This window comes from Ovis aries, chromosome 4 (assembly GCF_016772045.2).
Source record: "Ovis aries strain OAR_USU_Benz2616 breed Rambouillet chromosome 4, ARS-UI_Ramb_v3.0, whole genome shotgun sequence".
In the NCBI taxonomy this organism is placed as follows: Eukaryota; Metazoa; Chordata; class Mammalia; order Artiodactyla; family Bovidae; genus Ovis; species Ovis aries.
Window position 1 is genome coordinate 53932993 of NC_056057.1, and position 24980 is coordinate 53957972.

Here is a 24980-nt window from a genome sequence, read left to right on the forward strand (position 1 = left end):
GTCTTTAGTAGCTAAGATACATCCTACTTTTTTGCCATTTCCTGATATTCTTTGATTAGTTCTAGGAGTCCTTGTTACAAAGCAGAAAGTGTGCATTCTTTAGAGTCAACAGCATGAGGTTAAAACTACCACTTACCAGTTGTGGGGTCTCAATCCTTAACCTCTCTTACTAACATTTCTACAGCTTGAAGAGTTCTTTTGATACTTATTCTGGGTGGGTTGTAGGGAACTTCTGTGATCTTTTACTTTTATGATTACTTTAAATTGTTTTTTACTGAGGAATAATTGACATAATAACTGTATATATTTGAGGCATATAGCATGATGATTTAATTTGCATATATTATGAAATGATTACCACAATAAATTCAGTAAATATCCATCTTGTCATGTAGACACAATAAAAGAAAAAGAGGAGAAAAGAAGAAAAAAAATTTCCTCTTGAAAACTTCCCTGTATATCATATAACATTGTTAAATATAGTTGTTACATTGTAGTACATTATACCCCTAGTGATTTATCCTATAATTTTAGTTTGTATCTTGTGACCACCTTTCTCCAATTCCATACCACATTCCCCCACTCCACTTCTGGTAGCTACAAGTCTGATAACTTTTTCTATGAGTTTTTTTGTTTTTCTTTTATAATCCATATATAAGTGAGATCACACACTATTTGTCTTTCTCTGCCTGACTGATTTCACTTGGCATAATGCCCTCAAGGTCTATTCATGTTGTTGCCAATGATAGGATTTCCTTGTTTTTTCATGCTTAAATAGCATTCTTATTTATATATTTCACAGTTTCTTTAGCCATTCACTGATAGATGGACACAGGTTGCTTTCCTATCTTGGTTTTATAAATACTGTGAACATGGGGCTGCAGATATCTTTTCAAGGTATTGTTTTTATTAGCTTTGGGTATATTCCCAAGAGTGGAATTTTGGTATCATAAGGTAGTTCTATTTTTAATTTTTTTTGAGGATCCTGAATACTGTTTTCTAGAGTAGCTGTATCAATTTACAATCTCACCAATATCATAAAAGGGTAATCTTTTTTCCACATCCTTGCCAGCATTATTATCTTATCTTTTGTGATTGCTATTCTCACAGGTATAAGGTGATATCTCATTGTGGTTTGAATTTGCATTCCCCTAATAACTAATGACGTTAAGGATCTTGTCATGTACCTGTTCCCCTTTTGTTTATTTTATCTGGAGAAATATGTATTCAGGTCCTTCTCTCATTTTTTCAATTGCATTTTTATTGTTGTTGTAGGATCTTTTCTATAGGTCTTGGTTATTAACTCCTTATCAGATGTATGGTTTGCAAACATTTTTTTTTTCCCTTTTCATAGATTGATCACTGGTGAATTATGTTTTTCATATGTGCTGCGTTTAATTTGCTAGTATCTTATTGAGAAATTTTGCATCTATATTCATCAGGGATATTGGCCTGTAGCTTTCTTTTTTAGTAATCTCATTTTCTGATTTTAGTATCAAGATAATGCTGGCCTCATAAAATCAGTTAGAGAGTGTTCCCTCCTCTTTGATTTTTTGGGAAGACTTTGAGAAGGATTGATGTTAATTCTTCTTGAAATGTTTGGTACCCATCTCACTGGGGGATTTTTTATTACTAATTTAATTCAATCTCCACTAGTAATTGGTATATTCAGATTTTCTACTTCTTCTTGATTCAGTCTTAATAAGTTTTATGCTTCTAAGAATTTTTCCATTTCTTCTAGGTTTCACAGTTTCTTGAAAAACATAGTTGTTCTGTGTTGCCCTTTATGATCCTTTGAATTTGTTCAAATCTACCATTTCCTTATTGATTCTCTGTGTGGATAATCTATCCATTGTTGAGAGTGGTAAAAAGTCTTCCAATATTATTGTTTATAATTACTATACTGTTTATTTTTCTCGTTAGCACTGTTAGCTGTTGCTTTATATATTTATATGCTCTGATGTTGGGCTCATAAATTATATCAGTTTGTTGTATTGACCGCTTTACCTTTATATAACGACTTTCCTTGTTTCTTTCTCTTTTTTTTTTTTTTTGCCATTTTTAGTTTTGTCTGTTTTGTCTGATGTAATCAATGTAAACTATTCTTACTTTCTTTTAGTTACCATTGTTTGAAATGTCTTTTTCCATCCCTTCACTCTCAATCTGTTTGTCCTTACAGTCAAAGTGAGTCTCCTAGAGACAGTGGTTGTTGAATCTTTTTTTTTTTTTCATCCACTCATTGACACTATGTCTTTGAATTGGATAATTTAATCTGTTTATATTTAAAACAATTACTGATAGGCAAGGGCTTGTGTGTGCTTGTGCTCAGTCATGTCTGACTCTTTGCAACTGCATGGGCTGTAGCCCACCAAGGTTCCTCTGTCCATGGAATTTTCCAGGCAAGAATACTGGAGTGAATTGCCATTTTCTACTCTGAGGGATCTTTCTGACCCAGGGATCAAGCCTGTGTCTCTTGCATCTACTGCCTTGGCAGGCAGATGTTTTACCACTGAACCACCTAGGAAGCTGTAAGGGCTTACTACAACAAAATATTATTAGTTGCTTTCTGGCTGTTTGATAGCTTCAACAATCTCTGTTTCTTATCCCTCTGTCTTTTTGTTCTGTTTTGTTTTGTCTTTGGAATCAACATACTTTGACTTCTTTATCAAGTTCTTTAGTGTACTTAGTATAAGATTTTCCCTGTGTTTTCCATGTGCTCAGTTGCTTCAGTCTCTTGCAACAATCAACAGTAGTGCCCCAGGTATGGGATTCTTCAGGCAAGATGCTGGAGTGTGTTGCCATGCCCTTCTCCAGGGGATCTCCCCAACTCAGACATTGAACCCCTGTCTCTTATGTCTTCTGCACTGGCAGATGGGTTCTTTACCTCTAGCACCACCTGCAGTGTTTGCCATGAGAATTATATAAAATTTGTTCATTGTCCAGTCTCTCAGGTGTGTCTGACTCTTTGCAACCCCATGGACTGCAGCACACCAGGCTTCCCTGTCCTTTACCATCTCCCATAGCTTGGTCAAACTCATTTCCATTGAGTCATCCAACCAACTTGTCCTCTGTCATCCACTTCTCCTCCTGCCTTCAATCTTTCTCAGCATCAGGGTCTTTTCAAATGAGTCAGCTCTTCCCATCAGGTGGCCAAAGTATTGGAGCTTCAGTTTCAGCACAAGTCTTTCCAATGAATATTCAGGACTGATTTCCCATAGGATTGACTGTTTTGATCTCCTTGAAGTCCAAGGGACTCTCAAGAGTCTTCTCCAATACCACAGTTCAAAAACAAGAATCCTTTGGCTCTTAGCCTTCTTTATGGTCCGACTCTCACATCCATACATGACTACTGGAAAAAACATAGCTTTGACTAGATAGACCTTTGTTGGCAAAGTAATGTCTCTGCTTCTTAATATGTTATCTAGCTTTGTCATAACTTTTCTTCCAAGGAGCAAGCATCTTTTAATTTCGTGGCTGCAATCACCATCTGCGGTGATTTTGGACCCCAAGAAAATAAAGTCTGTCACTGTTTCCATTGTTTCCCCATCTATTTGCCATGAAGTGAGGGGACCAGATGCCATGATCTTCGTTTTCTGAATGTTGAGTTTTAAGTCAACTTTTCCACTCTCCTCTTTCACTTTCATCAAGAGGCTCTTTAGTTCCTCTTCACTTTCTGGCATAAGGGTGGTGTCATCTGCATATCTGAAGTTATTGATATTTCTCCCTGGAATCTTGATTCCTGTTTGTGCTTTGTGTGGGCACTTTGTGTGATGTACTCTGCATAGAAGTTAAATAAGCAGGGTGATAACATACAGCCTTGACGTATTCCTTTCCCAATTTTGAACCAGTCCATTGTTCCATGTCCAGTTTTAACGGTTGCTTCTTGACCTGCATACAGGTTTCGCAGGAGGCAGGTAAGGTGGTCTGGTATTTCCATCTGTTTAAGAATTTTCCAGTTTGTTTGATCCACACAGTCAAAGGCTTTAGCATAGTCAGTGAATCAGAAGTAGATGTTCTTCTGAAATTCTCTTGTTTTTTCTATGATCCAAGAGAGGTTGGCGTTTTGATCCCTGGTCTTTTCTAAATCCAGCTTGTAACACCCTATATTAAATTAATAGCAAGTTACTTCATAGAATTTGTATTCTTTGCACTTCTCCTCAGTTATTGCTGTTACAATTTGTATGTTTTATATCAGATTATTAATAATAGATTATTTTATTTCTTAATTTTGTTCCAGTATTGACCATCTGGTGATGTCCATGTGTAGAGTTTTCTCTGGTGTTGTTGGAAGAGGGTGTTTGCTGTGACCAGTGCATTTTCTTGGCAAAACTCTGTTAGCCTTTGACCTGCCTGTTTTGTACTCCAAGGCCAAAGTTGCCTGTTACTCCAGGTATCTCGACTTCCTACTGTTGCATTCCAGTGCTCTATAATAATGTAGGTTACTAAAATTCCTTAAAAGGATTATTCTGAAATCTTTATTGATTTATCAGACAGTTCACAGATCTCCATTTATTTAGACTTAGTTATCTGAGTTTTATTAGTTTCCTTTGGTGGTATCATATTTACCTGACTTTTTGTGATCCTTAGTTCCTTGTGTTGATTTCTGTGCATCTGATTAATAGGGCTGCCCTTGCAGACTTTACAGGCTTGCTTTGTCAGTGACAGTTCTTCACCAGGCTCTCAGTTTTGGTTTCTGGGTGAGTCTGCCACTAAAGTCTTTGCGCAGGTAATTCCTGTTATTATGATCTATTTGTGCCAAGCAACTGAGGATATGGATTGGGGGCTGTGCCACCAGCTGAGAGCAGCTGGATAGGACTGCTAGCTTTGTTCCTTACACAAGTGAGGATGTTGAATGGGCTCCACAGTTGCTTGAATTCTTTGATCAGGCTTACAACAAAGGTCCATCTAGTCAAGGCTATGGTTTTTCCAGTGGTCATGTATGGATGTGAGAGTTGGACTATAAAGAAAGCTGAGCACGGAAGAATTGATGCTTTTGAACTGTGGTGTTGGAGAAGACTCTTGAGAATCCCTTGGACTGCAAGGAGATCCAGTCCATCCTAAAGGAGATCAGTCCTGGGTATTCATTGGAAGGACTGATGTTGAAGCTGAAACTCCAATACTTTGGCGACCTGATGTGAAGAACTGACGCATTTGAAAAGACCCTGATGCTGGGAAAGATTAAGGGCAGGAGAAGGGGATGACAGAGGATGAGATGGTTGGATGGCATCACCGACTCAATGGACATGGGTTTGGGTGGATTCAGGAGTTGGTGATGGACAGAGAGGCCTGGAGTTCTGCAGTTCATGGGGTCACAGAGTCGGAAACGACTGAGCGACTGAACTGAACTGAACTGAACTAGATAGTTGGGACTTAATGTAGCAGATATAGCAGATGGGGCTATGAATTAGCTTCCCTCTCCTGGCAGAGAAACAGGCCAGGGCCCTGGACCTATGCAGTTCATTGGGTGCCTGAATAAGGCCTGAGTATGCACTGAATTCCCTAGTTGGGTGAGGCCACTGATTTTGCTCTACAGGGGAAGTCATGGGTTGTGTTCTCTGTTCAAGTGCCACTGTATGTGGGGCTATTGAATGGGCCATGTATCTTCCCCTGTGCTCTTGTTAAGGTCCCTGGAAGGATAGGTTGAAGGCTGTATTCAATGATGAGCAAGACTACTAATTAGATTCCCTGCCCAGACAGTAAGAGAAGCTGCTCTAAAACCAGTAAAGCTCTTCGTGATCTTAACTCAATCTGACCCACACCCAAGTTCCTTGGCTAAACAGTGCCACTGGCTTTGCTCTCCAGTTCTGTTTGCTTTTTGCTCAGCTTGAGTGTGCCTGTGCTGTATAGCTTTCAGGTAATTTTGCTAGCCCTTCTGATTCAGCTGGAGTCAGAGGAGACTATTCACAGTGGGTGAAACTATGTTTCAGCCCCTATGCCTGGGAGGGAGGGGGTTGGGCCCCTCCAGGCTATTTTCAATTTTCCAAAGAGATTGTCAGGTTAGAGAGAGAGACCAGGAACTACCCTCAGCCTTGGCTATGAATTAATCTTCCTGCCTGTGCCTGCAGGGGAAGATCCCATGACTGGTATTGGCTTTGCTCTGGGGTTGATCTGCTCTGCTTGTCCACCTGCCTCTTGGCTTGAGCACCACTGTACCACACAGCTTCCAGGAGTTGTCCCTAGCTCTTCTGGTCAGATGAGGCTGCCAGGGGCCTCTGACTCATCATCTTGCCTGGGTATGGGCAAATGGGCTCTACAACTGATAAAACTCCTTGAGGATCTGAATCAGTCAAATCTGCACCCCCTCCAACCAATTATCTGGTCAGAGTGTACCCCTGATTTGGTTCTGCTGACAAGTGAAGCTGCTGGTTGGGGTTGCTCCTCAGGCATTAAAGAACTATCTGCCAAGATCTGTGTTTTGGTGTTACAAGCCCTCCCTGCTTCTCTATTATAGTCAGATTCTCAGCGACTGGATCCCATAGATTCCTCTCAATTCCCATGGTAAGAAATCAAAGTAGGGGCTCCTACAAAGCAGCTTCACAATGTTGAAGGTGACTGATTGTCCTCGCTGAGTTCTCTTTTCCCACTGGAGCAACCAGGGGTCAGGCACTTCTGCGTATAACATTGTACTGTCTTAGTGAAACCAATAGGTGTCGTTTCCAGGACTCCAAAGAGTTCTGGCATCACAGTATTTTATGTCTCAATGCAAAGAGTCCAGCAAAAGTGAAGTGGTAGGTGAGAAGAGACTTACTAGAATAGGATGCTTTTGAGACTTACAAGTTGGTGAGTGAGAAATTTTGCACCTTGAGAACCTAGTGGGCTATAGTTTTATAACCAAAGGAAAAGTGGGGCATGGAAGACCTTCTTTGTCTTTCTTGAGTAGACATCTTGTTTCCATCATTAGTTCTTCCCTCACACAGGGCAGTGGACTTTACTTGTCCCTTCCTATATGGTTAGGGCGGGACTGTCATAGCACTTTGGAAAAATATTTTCAAGTCTCAGTACAATGAGGGTCTTTCATTTTGAAAAGTCACCTTCCCATAAATGACTGCTGTGTTCACAGAGACCGTCTGGGGGGTCATTAACTTATTGAGCTTATTGGGAAGGATGTGGGTCTCATGCCACCATTGTTTTATTGTTTGGGGACACGACTTGTGTTTCTGCTGCATGGTTTTGTTGCTAAGCAAGCCTGCTTGGTTTCATGGTTAAGCAAACCTGCTTTCTCTAGTAATGCTTAATTTACAGGAGTTTTCCATCTTTTTCTACCTATATTCCCCTAGTGGGATTAACTATTTAATCACCTATTTTGTTCCTTCATTCTGTCTCTATCATTAGGGGAGGGTCAATAGATCAACGTGCAGCTGCTTCTCTCACCTTCTAATGTAGTCTGCCTTGATCTCTGAGGTTCAGGGGGTATTTCAGCCTCACCTCCATGCTCTGGGATTCTCTTAGTGGTGTTTTCTTTCTGAATAGACATTAATTGTTCTTCTCAGGAGGTGGATTGAATTCAGGAACTATCTGTGTTTCCATCTTAGTGACATCACTTAGTGATGTCACTTATATTTTAAAAGTTTCTAACACAAGGGCAGTGTGAATGCTCAGGAGATGGTGGTTGCCAATTTTTGGTATTTCTTTCTTCTATGCTTATCCTCCTGTGACATCAGGGAACACATCATTAATTCAAATAAGGCCCCAGAAATCAAAGCTACCACAGAATAAATCTATGAGAGCATCCATAGATTCAGGATTTAGGAGTTGGAATTAAGAATAATTTGATGATTAAAGGTAAGACAATCAAATATAAAGTCAAATAAGCATTTTATAGCTTGGGTCTTTGCAGGATAAAATTCAAATTTGAACCATGGGGACACAGGACTCTTTCATATTTAATCCTTGCCACCTGACCCAAACTTATCAGTTCACATTTGGATGGAGCTCTGTTATTCAACTATATGGTCCATGTATGACTTCCACAGTGGCCAGGTTCTCCCTCCTTACAACCTTTCTTTACCAACTACTCATTCAGTCTCCACTTATAATTCCAACTGACTCTTCAGAATTCATTTCAGGTTTCTTCTTTCCCTGGGGATACTCTATGTGGATTAGGTGCCTAATTCTCTGAGTTTTCATAGTACCAGCTATGTCATATGGATAAAAATTGCTCTTATCATAGCATCTTTATAGTACATGCTGAAAGTGAAAAGTGAAAGTGAAGTCACTCAGTCGTGTCCGACTCTTTGTGACCCCATGGACTGTAGCCCACCAGGCTCCTCCATCGATGGAATTTTCTAGGCAAGAGTACTGGAGTGGGGTGCCATTTATTATTCCTTGTCTTGTTTTTCTTATCTTCTATACTTTCTAAAAGCTCTAAGTTGAAGGGAAGAGAAAAAAAATGAAACAAATATACTATTATGTAGAAAGGACAATGGTATATGTAGGAGTGTAGAAGTACTGTTCTGATTTGGAGGTCTGTCAAGTAGACTTAGACAAAAATGACTAGTGGGGCAATTTATCTAAGTAAGATTGTATGAGCAAAGAAACAGCATGAAGTGGGGAGAAAATGAGAGGCAAAATTGACAGAAGGTGACACCAGAGAACTGGGCAATAGACAAATCACAGAAAGGCTGGTACTTCATGTTAAGTAATTCCAAATACTTGAAACGCTCAAATGTGGGGACTATGGTGACATAATCAGATTTGACTTTAATATCACTCTGTCAGCTAGTAGGAGAAGAAGCCTGGGGTGAGAGAGGGACCAGTGGGGAGGTTACTTCCATAGCACAGTGAGAAATGAGGCCTTATATTCAGTTCAGTTCAGTTCAGTTCAGTTGCTCAGTCTTGTCTGACTCTGCGACCCCATAGACTTCAGCATACCAAACTTCCCTGTCCATCACCAACTCCGGGAGTTTACCCAAACTCTTGTCCATCCAATTATCTCATCCTCCGTCGTCCCCTTCTCCTTCTGCCCTCAATCTTTCCCAGCATCAAGGTCTTTTCAAATGAGTCAGTTCTTCGCATCAGGTGGCCAAAGTATTGTAGTTTCAGCTTCAGCATCAGTCCTTCCAATGAATAGTCAGAACTGATTTCCTTTAGGATGGGCTGGTTGGATCTCCTTGCTGTCTAGTGGACTCTCAAGAGTCTTCTACAACAACACAGTTCAAAAGCATCAATTCTTTGGTGCTCAGCTTTCTTTATAGTCCAACTCTCACATCCATACATGATTATTGGAAAAACCATAGCTTTGACTAGATGGACCTTTGTTGGCAAAGTGATGTCTCTGCTTTTTAATATGCTGTCTAGGTTGGTCATAACTTTTCTTCCAAGGAGTAAGCGTCTTTTAATTTGATTGCTGCAGTCACCATCTGCTGTGTCTGCCAATTTGTGTCTGGCAAAGTAAAGTCAGCCACTGTTTCCCCATCTATTTGCCATGAAGTGATGGGACCAGATGCCATGATCTTAGTTTTCTGAATGTGGAGTTTTAAGCTAACTTTTTCACTCTCCTCTCTCTTTCATCAAGAGGCTCTTTAATTCTTCTTTGATTTCTGCCATAAGTGTGGTATATCTCCATATCTGAGGTTATTGATATTTCTCCTGGCAATCTTGATTCCAGCTTGTGCTTCATCCAGTCCAGCATTTCTCATGATGTACTCTGCATATAAGTTAAATAAGCAAGGTAACAATATACAGCCTTGACATACTCCTTTCCTGATTTGGAACCGGTCTGTTGTTCCACATACGGTTCTAACTGTTGTTTTTTGACCCGCATACAGATTTCTCAGGAGGTCTTACATTAGAACATTTTAAAACTGTGTATCTGTGAGACCATCAAACAGAAATGATAGTGAGAGCTGGATATACAAGTTTGCTTTGAGGAGGAATAATCTAGAGGGGGAAAGAGATTTAAGAGCCTTCAGCCTGTAAGTAGTACTTGAAAATATGAATGAGAAAGTTCCTGGAGAACAGGAATACAATAAGAGTAGTAAACCAAGGTTGGGAATGAGGGGGTCACCAACATTTAAGGAGTGGTGAGAGGAAAAGGGCTGTAAAGATAAACTAAAAGGATAGCTAGTGCGGTGCCACTGAAGGAGTTGATTTAAAGAAGGAGGAAATGACCCCACACTCAAATGTGGTGAAAAAAATAGGACTGATAAATGTCTACTGAATTGGTCAGTCAAGTAGTCAAAGAAAATAGCAACAAAAGACATTTCAGTAAGATGGTGGGCAAGAGCCATTCTGCTTTGAATTCAGAGTTAACAGAAGTGGAAAGATTGAACTCCTGGGATATTCATGATGATTGGGCAGAAAGATAATAGGGTAAAGGCATAGAGAGTCAAGAAATAAAAATTTTTCAGCTGATCAGTCATAGAGAGTCTGCTGCTGCTGGGGCTAAGTTGCTTCAGTCATGTCCGACTCTATGCGACCCCAGAGACAGAAGCCCACCAGGCTCCTCCGTCCATGGGATTTTCCAGGCAAGAGTACTGGAGTGGATTGCCATTGCCTTCTCCCCATAGAGAGTCTAGATTGGACTAAATGGAATACTGCATTTGATGAGTAAGATAATGGAATTTAAGATTTGAGAAGTGTTGTTATACAGAGGATGACAGGAACCAGATATGGCCTATAGAATAGGTGAAGAGAAAGTTTAATTCAGGTTTATGATTTGAAGAGGGGTGAACTAAAGTATTCAACTACAATTATTGATTTTTTTCTTTTTTCTTTTTTTGTATTTTAACTTTTTTTTAATTTTAGTTTTTTATTTTTTAAATTTTAAAATCTTTAATTCTTACATGCGTTCCCAAACATGAACCCCCCGCCCACCTCCCTCCCCATAACATCTCTCTGGGTCATCCCCATGCACCAGCCCCAAGCATGCTGTATCCTGCTCTGACAGATGCTGCAATAGATTTTTTCTTTTAGGTACATATGTATTCATGGTCACTTGGTATTATTTTTCCTTCAATGTTTTATCTTGATTTTTATATAGTCTAATATTAACATTCCTACTGTTGCTTCCCTTTGGTCATCTTTGTAGTACACCTTTGCAATTTAATTTCAGCTTTCCCTATTGTTTTATTTTAAATTCATCCCTTATAGACAAAACATTAAAATACCTTTGAAAAAATCCAGTTTGAATAATAATTTCTCCAGCAGTATGTTAACTTTTTGTTGTTTTAGTTGTTCAGTCCTTAAGTGGTCTCCAACTCTTTTCGACCCCATGAACTACAGCATGCCAGGCTCCTCTGTCCTCCACTATCTCCCAGAGTTCACTCAAATCCATGTCCATTGATCAGTGATGCTATCTAACTGTCTCATCCTCTGCTGCTCCCTTTTCCTTTTGCCTTCAGTCTTTCTCATCATCAGGGTCTTTTCCAATGACTGGCTCTTTGCATCAGGTGGCCAAAGTATTGGATCTTCAGCTTCAGCATCAGTCCTCTCAATGAATGTTCAGGGTTGATTATCTTTAATTTTGACTGGTTTGATCTCTTTGCAGTCCAGGGGACTCTTGAGTCTTCTCCAGCACTTAAAATTTGAAAGCATCAATTCTTCAGTGTTTCACCTTCTTTATCGTCCAACTCTTACATTTGTACATGACTACTAGAAAAACCATAGCTTTGACTATCACTTTGTCAGCAATGTGATGTCTTTGCTTTTTAATATGCTGTCTAGGTTTGTCATAGCTTTCCTTCCAAGGAACAAGTGTCTTTTAATTTCATAGCTGCAATCACTATCAACAGTGGTTTTGGAACCCTCCCAAAAATAGAATCTGTCACTGTCTCCACTTTTCCCCCATCAGTTTGCCATGAAGTGATGAGTCCTGATGCAATGATCTTAGCTTTTCTGAATGTTGAGATGTAAGCCAGCTTTTTCACTCTCCTCATTCACCCTCATCAAGAGACTCTTTAGTTCCTCTTCACTTCTTGCCATTAAGTGGTATCATCTGCATATCTGAGACTGTTGATAATTCTCCCAGCAATCTTGATTCCAGCTTATGATTCATCCAGCCTGGCATTTTGCATATAAGTTAAATAAGCAGGGTGACGATATACAGCCTTGTTGTACTCCTTTTTCAATTTTGAACCTGTCAGTTCTTCCATGTCTGGTTCTAACTGCTGCTTCTTTACCTGTTTATAGATGTCTCACTTTCTCAGGAGACAGGAAAGGTGGTCTGGTACTTCCATCTCTTTAAGAATTTCTCACAATTTCTTATGATCCACACAATCAAAAGCTTTAGTGTGGTCAATAAAGGAAAAGTAGATGTTTCTCAGAAACTCCCTTGCTTTCTCCATGATCCAATGAATGGTGGCCATTTGATCTCTGGCTCCTCTGCCTCTTCAAAACCCAACTTGTACATCTGGAAGTTCTTGGTTCATGTACTGCTGAAGCCTAACTTGAAGAACTTTGAGCATAACTTTGCTAGCATGTGAAATGAGTGCAACTGTTTGGTAGTTTGAGCATTTTTTTGACATTGGCCTTCTTTGGAACTGGAATGAAAACTGACATTTTCTAGTCTTATGACCATTGCTGAGTTTTCCAAATTTGCTGACACATTGAGTGTCAGCATCATCTTTTAGCTTTGTCCATAATAATGCTTCCTAAGGCCCACTTTACTTACACTCCAGGATGTCTGGCTCTAGGTGAATGACCACAGCATCATGGTTATCTGGGTAACTAAGGTCTTTTTTTGTATAGTTCTTCTGTGTATTCTTGCCACCTCTTCTTAATATCTTCAGCTTCTGTCAGGTCCTTACCATTTCTGTTATTTATTGAATGAAATGTTTATCCTTGAAATATCCTTGAATGAAATGTTTCCTTGATATGTCCAAGTTTCTTAAAGAATTTCTCGTCTTTCCCCTTCTATTGTTTTCATCTATTTCTTTGCATTGTTCATTAAGAAAGCCTTCTTATCTCTCCTTGCTATTTTCTGGAATTAATTCACTTGAGCATATCTTTCCCTTTCTCCCTTGCATTTTTGCTTCTTTTCTTTCCTCAGTTATTTGTAATCCTCCTAAGACAACCATTTTTCCTTCTTGCATTCTTTTTCTTTTGGTTACTTTTGGTCACTGCTTTTGTACAATGTTACAAACTTCTGTCCATAGTTCTTCAGGCACTCTTTCTACCAGATCAAATCCCTTGAATCTGTCACTTCCATTGTATAATCATAAAGGGAATGATTTAGGTCATACCTGGATGGCCTAGTGGTTTTCCCTACTTTCTTCAATTTAAGCCTGAATTTTGCATTAAAAAGTTCATTATCTGAACCATAGTCAGCTCTATGTTTTGCTTTTGCTGACTCTCTTATAGAGCTTCTGCATGTTTGGCTGCAAATTTCATAATCAATCTAATTTTGGTATTGACTATCTGTGATGTTGGAAAAGGGTATTTGCTATGACAAGCATGTTCTCTTGACAAAACTCTGTTAGCTTTTGCCCTGCTGCATTTTGTACTCCAAGGCCAAATTTGCCTGTTATTCCTGGTATCTCTCAACTTCCTACTGTTGCATTCCAATCCCCTATGATGAAAATGGCATCTTTTTTTGGTCTTAGTTTTAGAAGGTGTTGTAGGGCTTCATAGAGTCAACTTCAGCTTCTTTGGCATCAACGATTGAGGCATAGACTTGGATTACTGTGATACTGAATGGTTTGCCTTGGAAAGAAACCAAGATCACTCTGTTGTTTTTGAGGTTGCCCAAAGTACTACATTTTGGGCTTTTTTGTTGTCTGTGAGGACTACTCCATTTCTTCTAAGGGATTCTTGCCCATGATAGTAGATGTAATGATCATCTGAATCAAATTTGCCCATTCCCATTGGCTCAGATGGTAAAGCATCTGTCTACAATGCAGGAGACCCGGGTTCAAGCCCTGGGTTGGGAAGATCCCCTGGAGAAGGAAATGGTGATCCACTCCAGTACTATTGCCTGGAAAATCCCATGGACAGAGGAGCCTGGTAGGCTACAGTCTATGGGATTGCAAAGAGTCGGTCACGACTGAGCGACTTCACTTCATCCACTTTAGTTCACCAATTCCTGGATGTTGATGTTCACTCTTGCCATCTCCTACTTGACTATATCAAATTTACCTTGATTCATGGGCCTAGCATGCCAAGTTCTTATGCAATATTGTTCTTTACAGCATCAGACTTTACTTTCATCAACAGACACATCCACAACTGAGCATTGTTTCTGCTTAATAGAGGTGTTATTGTCCTCTGCTCTTCCCCAGTACTTTACTGGACACATTCCTACCTGGAGGACTCATCCTCTCATATCTTTTTGCCTTTTCATGCTGTCATTTACATTCTTATAGTTACTTTACCATTAGTGTTTAATCGTTATCTTTTTTCGCATTTTTATTTACTATGCTTTCTGTTTCCTTATTTGCAATCTTTTTTTTCTATCCCCCATTGGCTAAGGTTTTCTTTTTTTGTTACACCTAACTTAAGACACATAGTTATATTTTTTTCTTTATCTGTATCACTGTTTAGCAATATCTGTACTATATCTATAGGTAAACAGCTCCCTGAGTTTGATCTCATCTCCTTCTTCTTCTCACCTATCTTCCTGAATTGATATTTTTAGAATAAATTTATATATTCAAATATTAATATATATACACGTACACACATTTTTCTTATTTAGATCAAAAACATTTTAGTGTTACTTGGGCTTCCCAGGTGGCTCAGTCATAAAGGATCTGTCTGCCAGTGCAGGAGACACAAGAGATGTGGGTTTGAATCCTGGCTTGGGAAAATCCCTGGAGGAGGAAATGGCCACCCACTCCAGTATTCTTGTCTGGATAATCCCGTGGACAGGAGCCAGGTGGACTACAGTCCATGGGGTAACAAAGAGTTGGACATGATGAGCACTCATTCTTATATTTTGCAGTGATTTCATAGTTTATTATATGACTAGTGTATTTTCTAAAAGCGTGTTTTCCAAAGGTTTTTTTGCTCTAAAAGTTCTAGGTTTTCATGTCTAAGAAAAATTTTATCTTATGCACATATTTAAAGAATATTTTATTGGTTATAAATGTCTAGGTTCAAAAGTCTTTATCTTTAACACTTCAAATGTTATCCTGCTGTCTTCTTGCTCCCAGAATTGTTGAAAAGCTTAATTCTTGGTCTTTTGTAGACCTTTACTTTTAATCCTTCAAATCTTATAAATCTCTTCCTTTGTCCTTGAGTCTCATTTTTCCATGCCTACTATCACCATTTTTACTTTAGTCAAAATATTTTGTGGTTCCTTTGTATTTTATCATCTTTATTTATTACTTTTATGATGCTTATTTTGCTGATTTCTTATATCTAACCCACTCCAGTGTTCTTACCTGGAGAATCCCAGGGATGGGGGAACCTGGTGGGCTTCCGTCTATGGGGTCTCACAGAGTTGGACACGACTAAAGTGACTTAGCAGCAGCAGCACCAGAAGCAGCAGCAGAAATCTGTTAACTCTGTTTCATCTGATAAAAAAAAAAGTTGCCTTTCTTAAAATAACAATTGGATTCCAAGGTGATTAGTTATGAAGATTCCTGGAAGCTGTGAAAAAATGCTTTGGATTAGACTTTAAAGTCAGTTTAGGATAATAGAAGAGCCAGCATGTCCAATAAGCCAGCAGCTCCAATAAGCCAGCATCATTAGGTGAAATAATAGTCATGTTCGTGGATGACAGAAATGAGGAATAGAGGTGTTATTAAAGGCAAAAGCAGAGTCTTCAAGAAAGATGAACTTTGACATGTACAAAAGAAGGGTTTCTATCTAGAATAGAATAAATGATCATGTTTATAGGCAAGAGGGAAAAATTATAGATGTAAGCATGCATGTGTGCTAGGTCACTTCAGTTGTATCCAACTCTTTGTGACCCTATGGGCTGTAGCCCACCCGGCTCCTCTGTCCATGGGATTCTCCAGGCAGGAATTGCCATGGAGGCAAGGTTGCCATGCCCTCCTCCAGGGGATCTTCCTGACACAGGGGTTGAACCCACATCTCTTATGTCTCCTGCATTGATAGCAGGGTTCTTTTTTTTTTTTTTTTTAACCACGAGAGCCACCTGGGAAGCCCCACTAATGTAAGAGATGGATCATTTATATTGTAATCTTCCAGAAAGAAAAGGATAATTTATTTGAGTAATTTTTAGTGAAACTATAAGTACTCCAAAGTTAAACCATATACCATGAATTGTGTTTAGCATCCTTCTTTCCTCAGGTCTTTTCCACATCTATTCAATACAAATTTGTTGTCCATTTAATGGTGGAATATTAATAAGAAAAATATCATAAAACTGAAATTTGAGGTTGGTAACAATCAATAATATACTTGAAAACTTTCAGAGAGTAGACTAACCAAAGGAAACAAAGCGTGCATATTTATTTTCCTAGATACTTTAAAGATCACTCAGTGCACATGGAACACATCTAAAGTTCAAAATAGGGCCGAGAGTTGCACTCTGGTATGCTACCCAATGGACACGTGTTTTTGTTTGTTTGTTTGTTTTTAAAATTAATTCAATTCAATGTAATCTTTAAAAATTGAATAAAATTTAAACTTCAGTTCCTTAGTAACATTGGCCATATTTCGAGTGCTCATAGCCATATGTATTTGCTACTGTGTTGGACAGTGCAGATATAGGACATTCCCACTGTTGCAGAAATTTATGCTGGACTCTGCTGGTCCATAGGATTCTACAATGTAAATTTCTTACCTACGTTTCATCTTTATCTCAACTCTTTCTTCCTCTTGCTCACTCTTTCCTGTTCCCCTTGGCCCCTCACTCTTCCTCAAAGACATGAGCTTGTTTCTACCTTTAGGTCTTCTTTTATGCTTTCTTTCAAAGTACTACCATTTCCTCATGCTATTCTTGTCTTTGTTCAAATATCAGTAAATCCTTGCCTCATTCATATAACATTCACTATTATCAACTCTATTTCTATCCTGCTTTAATATCTTCATACCACTGTTTGTTATTAAACTGTTTCTTGTCTGTTTCTTCAGGAGTTTGAGTTCTATGAAGGCAGATACTTTGTGCTTTTAGCTTTTATAGCATGTACTAAACCAAGGTCTTGAAGTAAATGTTGTTTAACAAATATTTATTAAATAGATATATAAATAATCCAATTTTTTGGCATATCACCTTTGGGAGTATCTTAGTAGATGTTTGTGAACCTTTGATTCTCTAAGGTCCTCAGAAATCTTGCTTAGAGGATAACATTAAAAAAAATTTTTTTTATATCTCCCAGAGTTTATTTCGAGTTGTTTCTGCACATGTCATGGGAAATTTATAGTATTACAGTTACATAAACCCACATTCTTATTATCTCTGCACCTACATTATATTTTAAAATTTCACTAAAGATAATAAATATAATGGCCAAGAGGAGAGCTAGAGCTGTAGGGGGATAGAGACAGTGGGAGAGAAAGTGATGGTATTTTTAAAAATATGAGCTTTAATATTCCCTCCAGCTGAAGTACAGAAGAAAAGGAAGGTTGTTTTAAAAAGGAATTGAGAAAGGAAATGAAAAACTGATTTAAGTTAGGACTGTAGAATCAGATTTCTAGATTTCAATTCTGCCTTTGTCACTCTTCAGCTATATAATCTGAAACAGGTTACTGAATTTCTTTCCTCATGTATACAGTGAAGATAGTGATAGTATATTCTTCATATTGTCATTGTGAAGATAAATGAGCTGACGTGTGCAAAGCATTTAGAGCAGCTCCTGCTACATCATATGTGTTAGTTACTATTTATGGTGTCCACAATTCTTATTGTTGTTGATAGTGTCATAGTTATTATTATTAGCGATCATTAGAGAAAGCTGGATAATACATTTCCATGTAGTTTCTATTCATGTGGACTAATTGGATGAAGTTTGAATATCCACCTATAAGATGCTATCAAAATATTTTAAAAGAAAAATAAAATTTGTAGGTGGTCATCTCTCTGCAAATGAAGTATATAAGCTCTGGCTCAAGGATTTCATGATAACTACTCTGTTTATGCAGATACTGGAGTAGCCAAGGCTGATTTGTTTAGTCATCACCAGCCAGTAGGCGGAAGTGAATGAAGGAAAAGCAACACAGATCACAGTGTTAGGATTACTTCAAATTCTAAAACATTCTGCATTTTGATACATATATAACCTTAATTTAAATATTCTAAAATTTACTTTTAAAGCTGGCTAAAATCTTTCTATCTGAATTCAGACTGAAGAGCAACTTTTATCATTATGCACAATATTCTAAATGCATTATATTTTGCTAGATGGAGGACATTATTGAGGATATAATCGGTATGGACCCAAGTTTTAAAGAGGAAGGAACAGATTCTCCTCTGCTAATGCAAAGAACAGTAAGTGTTTCCAGACCTGAGGAGGTCAGTGAGATTAAAATCAATAATAGCACCTGATGACAAAAAAAGAAATTTCATTTGATTAGCAAATGGTGTTTTCTTCTGCCCTTTTGAAGCTGGTACAGAATAGATAAACATTTAAAAAAATATTTATTGGTGCAGGAAAAATGAATAATTTTATAGGGCTTATACTATTCTATCTATCTATCTACCTAATCTCTATAAACATCCATCTAATTACATATCTTATCTGCTATAGCATTTTCTGTGAAATCTTCAGATTTCCCATTTGAAGCACAACATATAATAATACCATCATGAGTTCATGGCTAAATTTTAACTGTTTTACCATTACTAACAGCTACCAGATTCAGAGGGTCTATACCTTATAGAGAAAGGAAAAAATTATAACACAATATAACTTTACTTTTGAGCCAAAAATCAAAGGTTAAAGATGAAGTGAAGAAAGGTAGAAGAGGCCTCACACTACTTTAAGGCATTTAGACAGACTTCTGTGTTGAAATCACAAATTCCTGGAATAATAAGCAGGGAAGAGATAAGATAATATCTCTTTGATTGCTGTTGCCTTCTCATTGTTCATTTATTAATCTCTAGAATCTGTAAAGGGTGTACAAACTCTTTCTACACATTTTGAAGGGGTTGTTATTGGCTCATTTATGGTTTTAGAGCTTTTAGAAAATGAGAAAAATTATGAAAGATTTTGATTTGTTACTTTAAACATTTCATTTAAAGAAAGTGAATTCTGACTGTATTGTGTAGTGTAGATTCTGTTCATCAGTAAATCAGTGGGCTGAGTTGTGTAAATGTTGATAATGAACATTTTAAACCTAAAACTTTAAGAAAAGTTTGGAGAAAGCATCCCTCTTCTATTTATTAATTCCCAAATAGACTACAAAAAAAGAGAATTATATCTTTCCTCCTTTTCTCTGGTACAAAAGACTTCCACTTTATAACAAGTCACTAACACCAGTGTTATCAGACAAAGATCAAATGAGGTTAAAAATCTAGCTTTTTAATTGAAAGTTTATTTTTTTGTGAGTTTTTTGTTTGTTGTTTGAATGATGTGACAATTCTTTTTACCTCTTCTGTTTTCAGATTTCAAGAAGTATATTGACAACAAATTTGACTAATTCTCTACATAAATATGTTATTTATACTAATTTTCTCCATCTAATCCCACAGCATAAGGTCACTATTTTCTTAATCATTATTCAACTTTTGGGTTTGAGGAAATGATACTAATTTCTTTCAATCTTCTCTTCCTTGTATGTGGTACTTATTTCATTGAAATTGTATGCTGAAACATTCTCTTTATCAAATTATCTTACTTGTTTTGTAGTGGTTGCATAGATTGCTTATTCAGTGCAAACTGGTGACAATGATGATTGGGAATTTGTTTTTTGTAAACAGAATGTGGATTTCCCAGGTGGCACAGTGCTAAAGAATCCACTTACTAATGCAGGAGACACAGATTTGATCCCTGGGTTGGAAAGATCCCCTGGAGGAGGGCACAACAACCCACTCCAGTACTCTTGCCTGGAGAATTCCATGGGCAGAAGGAGCCTGGTGGGCTACAGTCCATAAGGTCTCAAAGAGTTGGACATGACGAAGTGACTTAGCATAGCACAGCGCAGCGTACAGAATGTACTTCTAAAAAGATAGATACTACTGGCCTATGTGTATTCATATAAAGAAGTATCTGCTGGTGGCCAACCAACAATTTTTGATAAATCAAGAAGCAAGATATAACACCAAGTGGTTCAATTAACCAAAAAATTATTCGATATTTGTTGTATGCAAAGCACCATACATGTGCTATAGGAAACTAAAAGTTGAGTGAGACACTATTTAAGAGACCACTTGATGGTGAGTCAGTGAGGTGAGGCACACCTGAGAGGCAGTGAGGGAAAGAATATGGATCTCAGTATTAACCCAAGTTGTCATCTAGGTATTGTATAAGTCACTTAACTTTTCTTTACTTTCTTCTGTGTTATGAGAATAATTAAAAATATTTATTGCCAATACTGTTTTATATTAAATCTTAGTAGATCACACACACACACACACACACACACACACACACACACGTATATATATATATATTTAATGCTAGTCAGAGTGTCGCCCTGGAGTTTGAGTAAAGCAGAAACCTTGCTAAATTGAGACATTTCTGAAATACTTTAGGAAAAGATGACATTTGAAATACAGTTATGAAGGAAAGTTAAGATTTTAAGAGGTAGACATGAAGGCAGCAAAGTAGCAAGAAAAGAGGACAGCATAAGAAAAGGCAAGAAGTGAGAAAAAAGAGAATGTGTAAGAATAGCTGGTAGCGCAGAGATCGGAAATTCTGAAAGATTTTTATAGTTCATGTGGGTAAAAATAAAGACCTGTTAGATTCAGAGGAATGCTTTGAGTAAGCATTTTAGCCAGTGAACTTTTGGTTTTAGATGATAGAACCTGGCTTATATGGGGTGTAAGTATGAAAGGAATTTGTTGGCTCATCTCATCCATAAATTCCTAAGTAATATTGCATGCGAACATCCCTCCATAAGTTTGCCTTTGTTCTATACTGGCTTTATTCTCAGCTATTGAACAGACAATCTCACAGCTTATTCCTAGCCATGCACACAGTTTGTCCTTGCTAACCCAGCTGTTTTTTTTAGACATCCACTCTTTGACAAGGAAGAGGAAGTTTCTGATTAATTTAAGCCAACCCTGGTGGCCCCATTTCCTTAGCCAGAGATTGTTTTAAGAATGAGCTTGTGTTGCAGTTCTGGAGCTTTAGCAGGTTACTGGGGTCTTCTAGGAATTTACTTCAGTCTTTAAAGGAGACCCACCAAAGAGAAGGTTTTGTCTCTCTATGATGTTGTAAGACAGTGTGACTTATGTGGCCATTTGATTGCCCAGAAGATAAATAAACTGAGGAAAAACAAAAGGTACAGAGAGGAAAATCCAAGAGGAATGCAAATAAATACTGCTTATATGCCCCTGGAGAATTCTTTACCTATGGATTGCACATATCATGTAAGATTTTTTTTCCTTTATTTTGTAAGCTAATTGTGTCAGGATTTTATGATTGTCATAACCAAATGTACACTGATAGATACATTCAGTCAGACTTAAAAACTTAAAAAAGGAGAGCTCCTTTTTTCTTTAGTTCTAGTTAAATCTCTGAGATAATTCTTTTGGGAGCAATTTTTGTCACTTTTCTATCTCTCAGACAATTTTTCTGGATCTTGGGCCTACCCTAGAGTGACTTAGCAGCAGCAGCAGCCAAAATAAACTATCTAGATTAAGACTGAAACTAGGAGTATAGGAATTATTACCATAATTCAATAAAAACTATTATTAAAAAAATAATTATTCTTAATGTCTCACCTACTATACCACAGGCACATTGCCAATTATTTTACATATAATCTCTAGTTATCATAGAGACTGCAATGTCCAAGGGGAAATAAGGATTCCCTGGTAGCTCAGATGGTAAAGAATCCACTCGCAAGGCAACTGGGGTTCAGTCAGATCCCCTAGAAAAGGAAATGGCAACTCCCTCCAGTATTCTTGCATGAGAAATTCCAAGGACGGAGGAACCTGGTGGGCTGCAGTCCACGGGGTCTCAAAAGAATCAGACACAACTTAGGGACTAAACAACTGGGGCACTCTATTGACTGTGCTATTAGCCACGCTGGAGTTCTTTTGCTGTGACTTAAACAGAAAATCTTGAGTGTCACTTAGCCAAGATTTATCCCAGGACCACTGCATAGAGTAAGATTAACTAAAATAAGTTAGGATGAGTTAACTCATATTTTAATTTCTGTTGGTGGAAAGCTTGGAAGCTGCTCTGGGGTAGCTTGGACCACTTATGGTGGTCCTTCAGATTTCCCCAGATTGAATGGAACAGTTCAGGGTTTTCACAGTTCAACTTAGTCCAAGTTTTTCTGACACAGAAATGAATATTGTATGATTAGTGACTAGACTCAGAATACTTAAGGAGAAGTTACCTCTTAATTTTTATTTAAACAAGAGAGCTAGCTACTTGCCTATTAGTTCTTACTGCAACAATTGTGTAAATTGGACTGAAAAGACCCAAAGTGCAAGAAACATTCAGCCAAGTCAGCTGTGCTTTCATCAACACCAAACCTCTCAGTTTCTCAGTCTTCTTGGGGTCAATGGTATTTCTCCCCTTACTATCCAGCCATCCTAAACATGATGATATCCCAGATCTCATTGTGTGTTTTTCTATTCTATAGCATTTTTCTTTCATATTTTTTGACCATTATGTTCCATTTTTTTTTTTCAGTGCACCTAGTCTAATTTCTTACTTCAACAATTGCTCAGGCTTGTGGAGACTCCAAGTTAATTGACTCTATCACTCTTTTCAGTAGCTATTATTTCCCACTCATGACATTTTGAAATTTCTTCCTTAACCTATTCTTGGTTAAGCACTATAACCATTTCTTTCGCAAACACTCTTAACATATCCCCATTTTTCTTCATTTTCCTTTCCTGACAAAAGCCCAACCCTGACTAAACTTATTTTTCATCTTATTCCACATCTTTACCTGAGCAGCAGAATGGATAAAATTTCACTACATTGCTCATAGTACTCACCTCCAATACATCACCAAAATTTCATAGGGGCTTTCATTACTACCAGACAATACTACAGCTATACCTTGGTTAAAATTCTCATTAATAAGGCATTAATCTACTTTATCTTCTCAAATCTCCACCATTCTCCATGTGCTAGCTGATTTCTCTATCATAACATATTTCAGAGAGAAAATATATAAAATCAGATTAGGACTTACTTGTTAACTTTGTATCATAAATTCGACAAAACCACCAGTATCTGTTTTGATTTCTCTGCCATCCCTTCTATTTGAATCGAATTGGCCCAGCTCATAACCTAAAGCTGGTCCAACTACTTGTGTCCTACATCCCACTAATTCTTACCTTTGCAAATACTTCCCTCTTTAAATACTGCTCCTCCTATATCATTAGTCTATTATGATGTATTGGATTACAAATATCAGCATTACACTTGCCTTTATTAAGATTCCTCAAAAATAAACCAAATCAAAGGGTTGTCTTTGAATACAGTTCCTCTCTGGCTACCACACTATTTCATGATTCCACTACCTCCCTCCCAAATGTCTCTGCTTCCATTTTTACCCTGATTGCATTTCCTCACCTCCCCTTCTCTACTGTCCAGTACAGCTATGTCCCTTATAATTCCAAAAGAGCTCTTAAAACCAACCAATACTGAAGCCAATAGTAAATCTCCATTCTCACCAAACTTGATTTCTTTGTGGCCTTTGCCACGTTTGACCACTCTCTCCTTCTTGAAGTATTAACTGGGATTCTGTGGCACCATATTTTTTTGCCTTTTCATCCACCTTGCTGGTTCTTTCTCTTCTAATAGACTTTTAGATGCTAAAGTGCTCCTAGGCCCAGAATTTAATCTTCTTTTCTCATGTACCTGTATGTTTCATCGGTAATCTCAACCCTTCTCTGGCCTAGCTCTCTCCGCTAATGCTAGATTCACATGTCTTACTACTACCCTAACATCTTTTGTTCTTCCAAAAGAAGTCTCAAACTTAATACGACTGAAAAGAAATATTTTTTCCCCTCCCTACCTGTCTAGAACTACCCTCCCTCAAAAAGTCATCCTTCTATGTATGGCAAAACCAATACAGTATTGTAAAGTAAAATAAAGTAAAAATAAAAATTAAAAAAAAAAGTCATCCTTCTTCATTCTCTTACTCCCACATCCCCACATTTATCAGTATGCTGTTCTAATCAGGATCCAAGATTTCCTGAATCTCACAACTTAGCAGCTGTTCTACTGAAACACTTTTCTAGGCTAACATCATCTCTTACTTGAATGTCAGAAACTGACTCCAACCTAATTTCTCTGCTGCTTCTGACCCCTGTACAGCTGTGGATCACACAGCAGCCAGAATGATCTTCACACAGCAAAAATCAGATCCTGTTTCTCCTTGCTTAACTTTTTGCTAACTTCCTGAAATCCTCAGAGTATAACCAAGACACTTCATAGTCAGCACTTCCTTTTAACTTTAGGCCCTGGTCTTGATAGCCTTTTTCCTGCTCACTGAATGTGACATGCATGTTATCATTTTAGGACTCTTGAACTTCCTTTTTTAGGCTTGGAATGGTTTTGTCCCAGATCTTTGGATGACTGTCTTTTTATGCCTCAGATCTTTAGTCAATATCAACTTGTCAGAGAGGCCTTCCGCAATAACCTGAGCAGAAAGACCCCATCCCACACATCCTACATCAGTATCTTATTTAATTCCCTCTGATGGTTAGGATTAGAGTTACAAAAATTATTTGGTTTATTATATTATTTACCCATTTATTGTCTATTCCCACCCCTAGAATGTGAACTCCTTGAAGTTGGTGATTTTGTCTGCCTTATTCATTGCTGTGTCCCTCAAGCTGAGAAAGTAATCTGTTCATTAGTTTATTCGCAGCACCCAGTATAATGCCTAGCAAATGATAGGTGTTCAGCAAATACATATGAAATAAATATTTTAAAATTCACACATAATATTTTTTAAAGTTGTTTCCATTATGCATTACCATTTAGAAAATTTTTTAA

At 37.8% G+C, this 24980-nt stretch overlaps 1 protein-coding gene across 14 annotated transcripts in view; it reads left to right on the top strand.

Annotated features, from left to right (window-relative positions):
• The window catches only part of TFEC (transcription factor EC), a 789619-nt gene that overhangs the window by 720684 nt on the left and 43955 nt on the right, over positions 1-24980 (top strand). For 6 of the 14 annotated variants that reach the window (XM_060414723.1, XM_060414722.1, XM_060414724.1 and 3 more), the window contains one exon: positions 18248-18334. The exons of the other annotated variants lie outside the window; for them this stretch is intronic. In XM_060414723.1, the coding sequence (XP_060270706.1) occupies positions 18248-18334 (87 nt within the window). The remainder of the gene's footprint in view (positions 1-18247; positions 18335-24980) is intronic. 14 annotated transcript variants of the gene reach the window in all.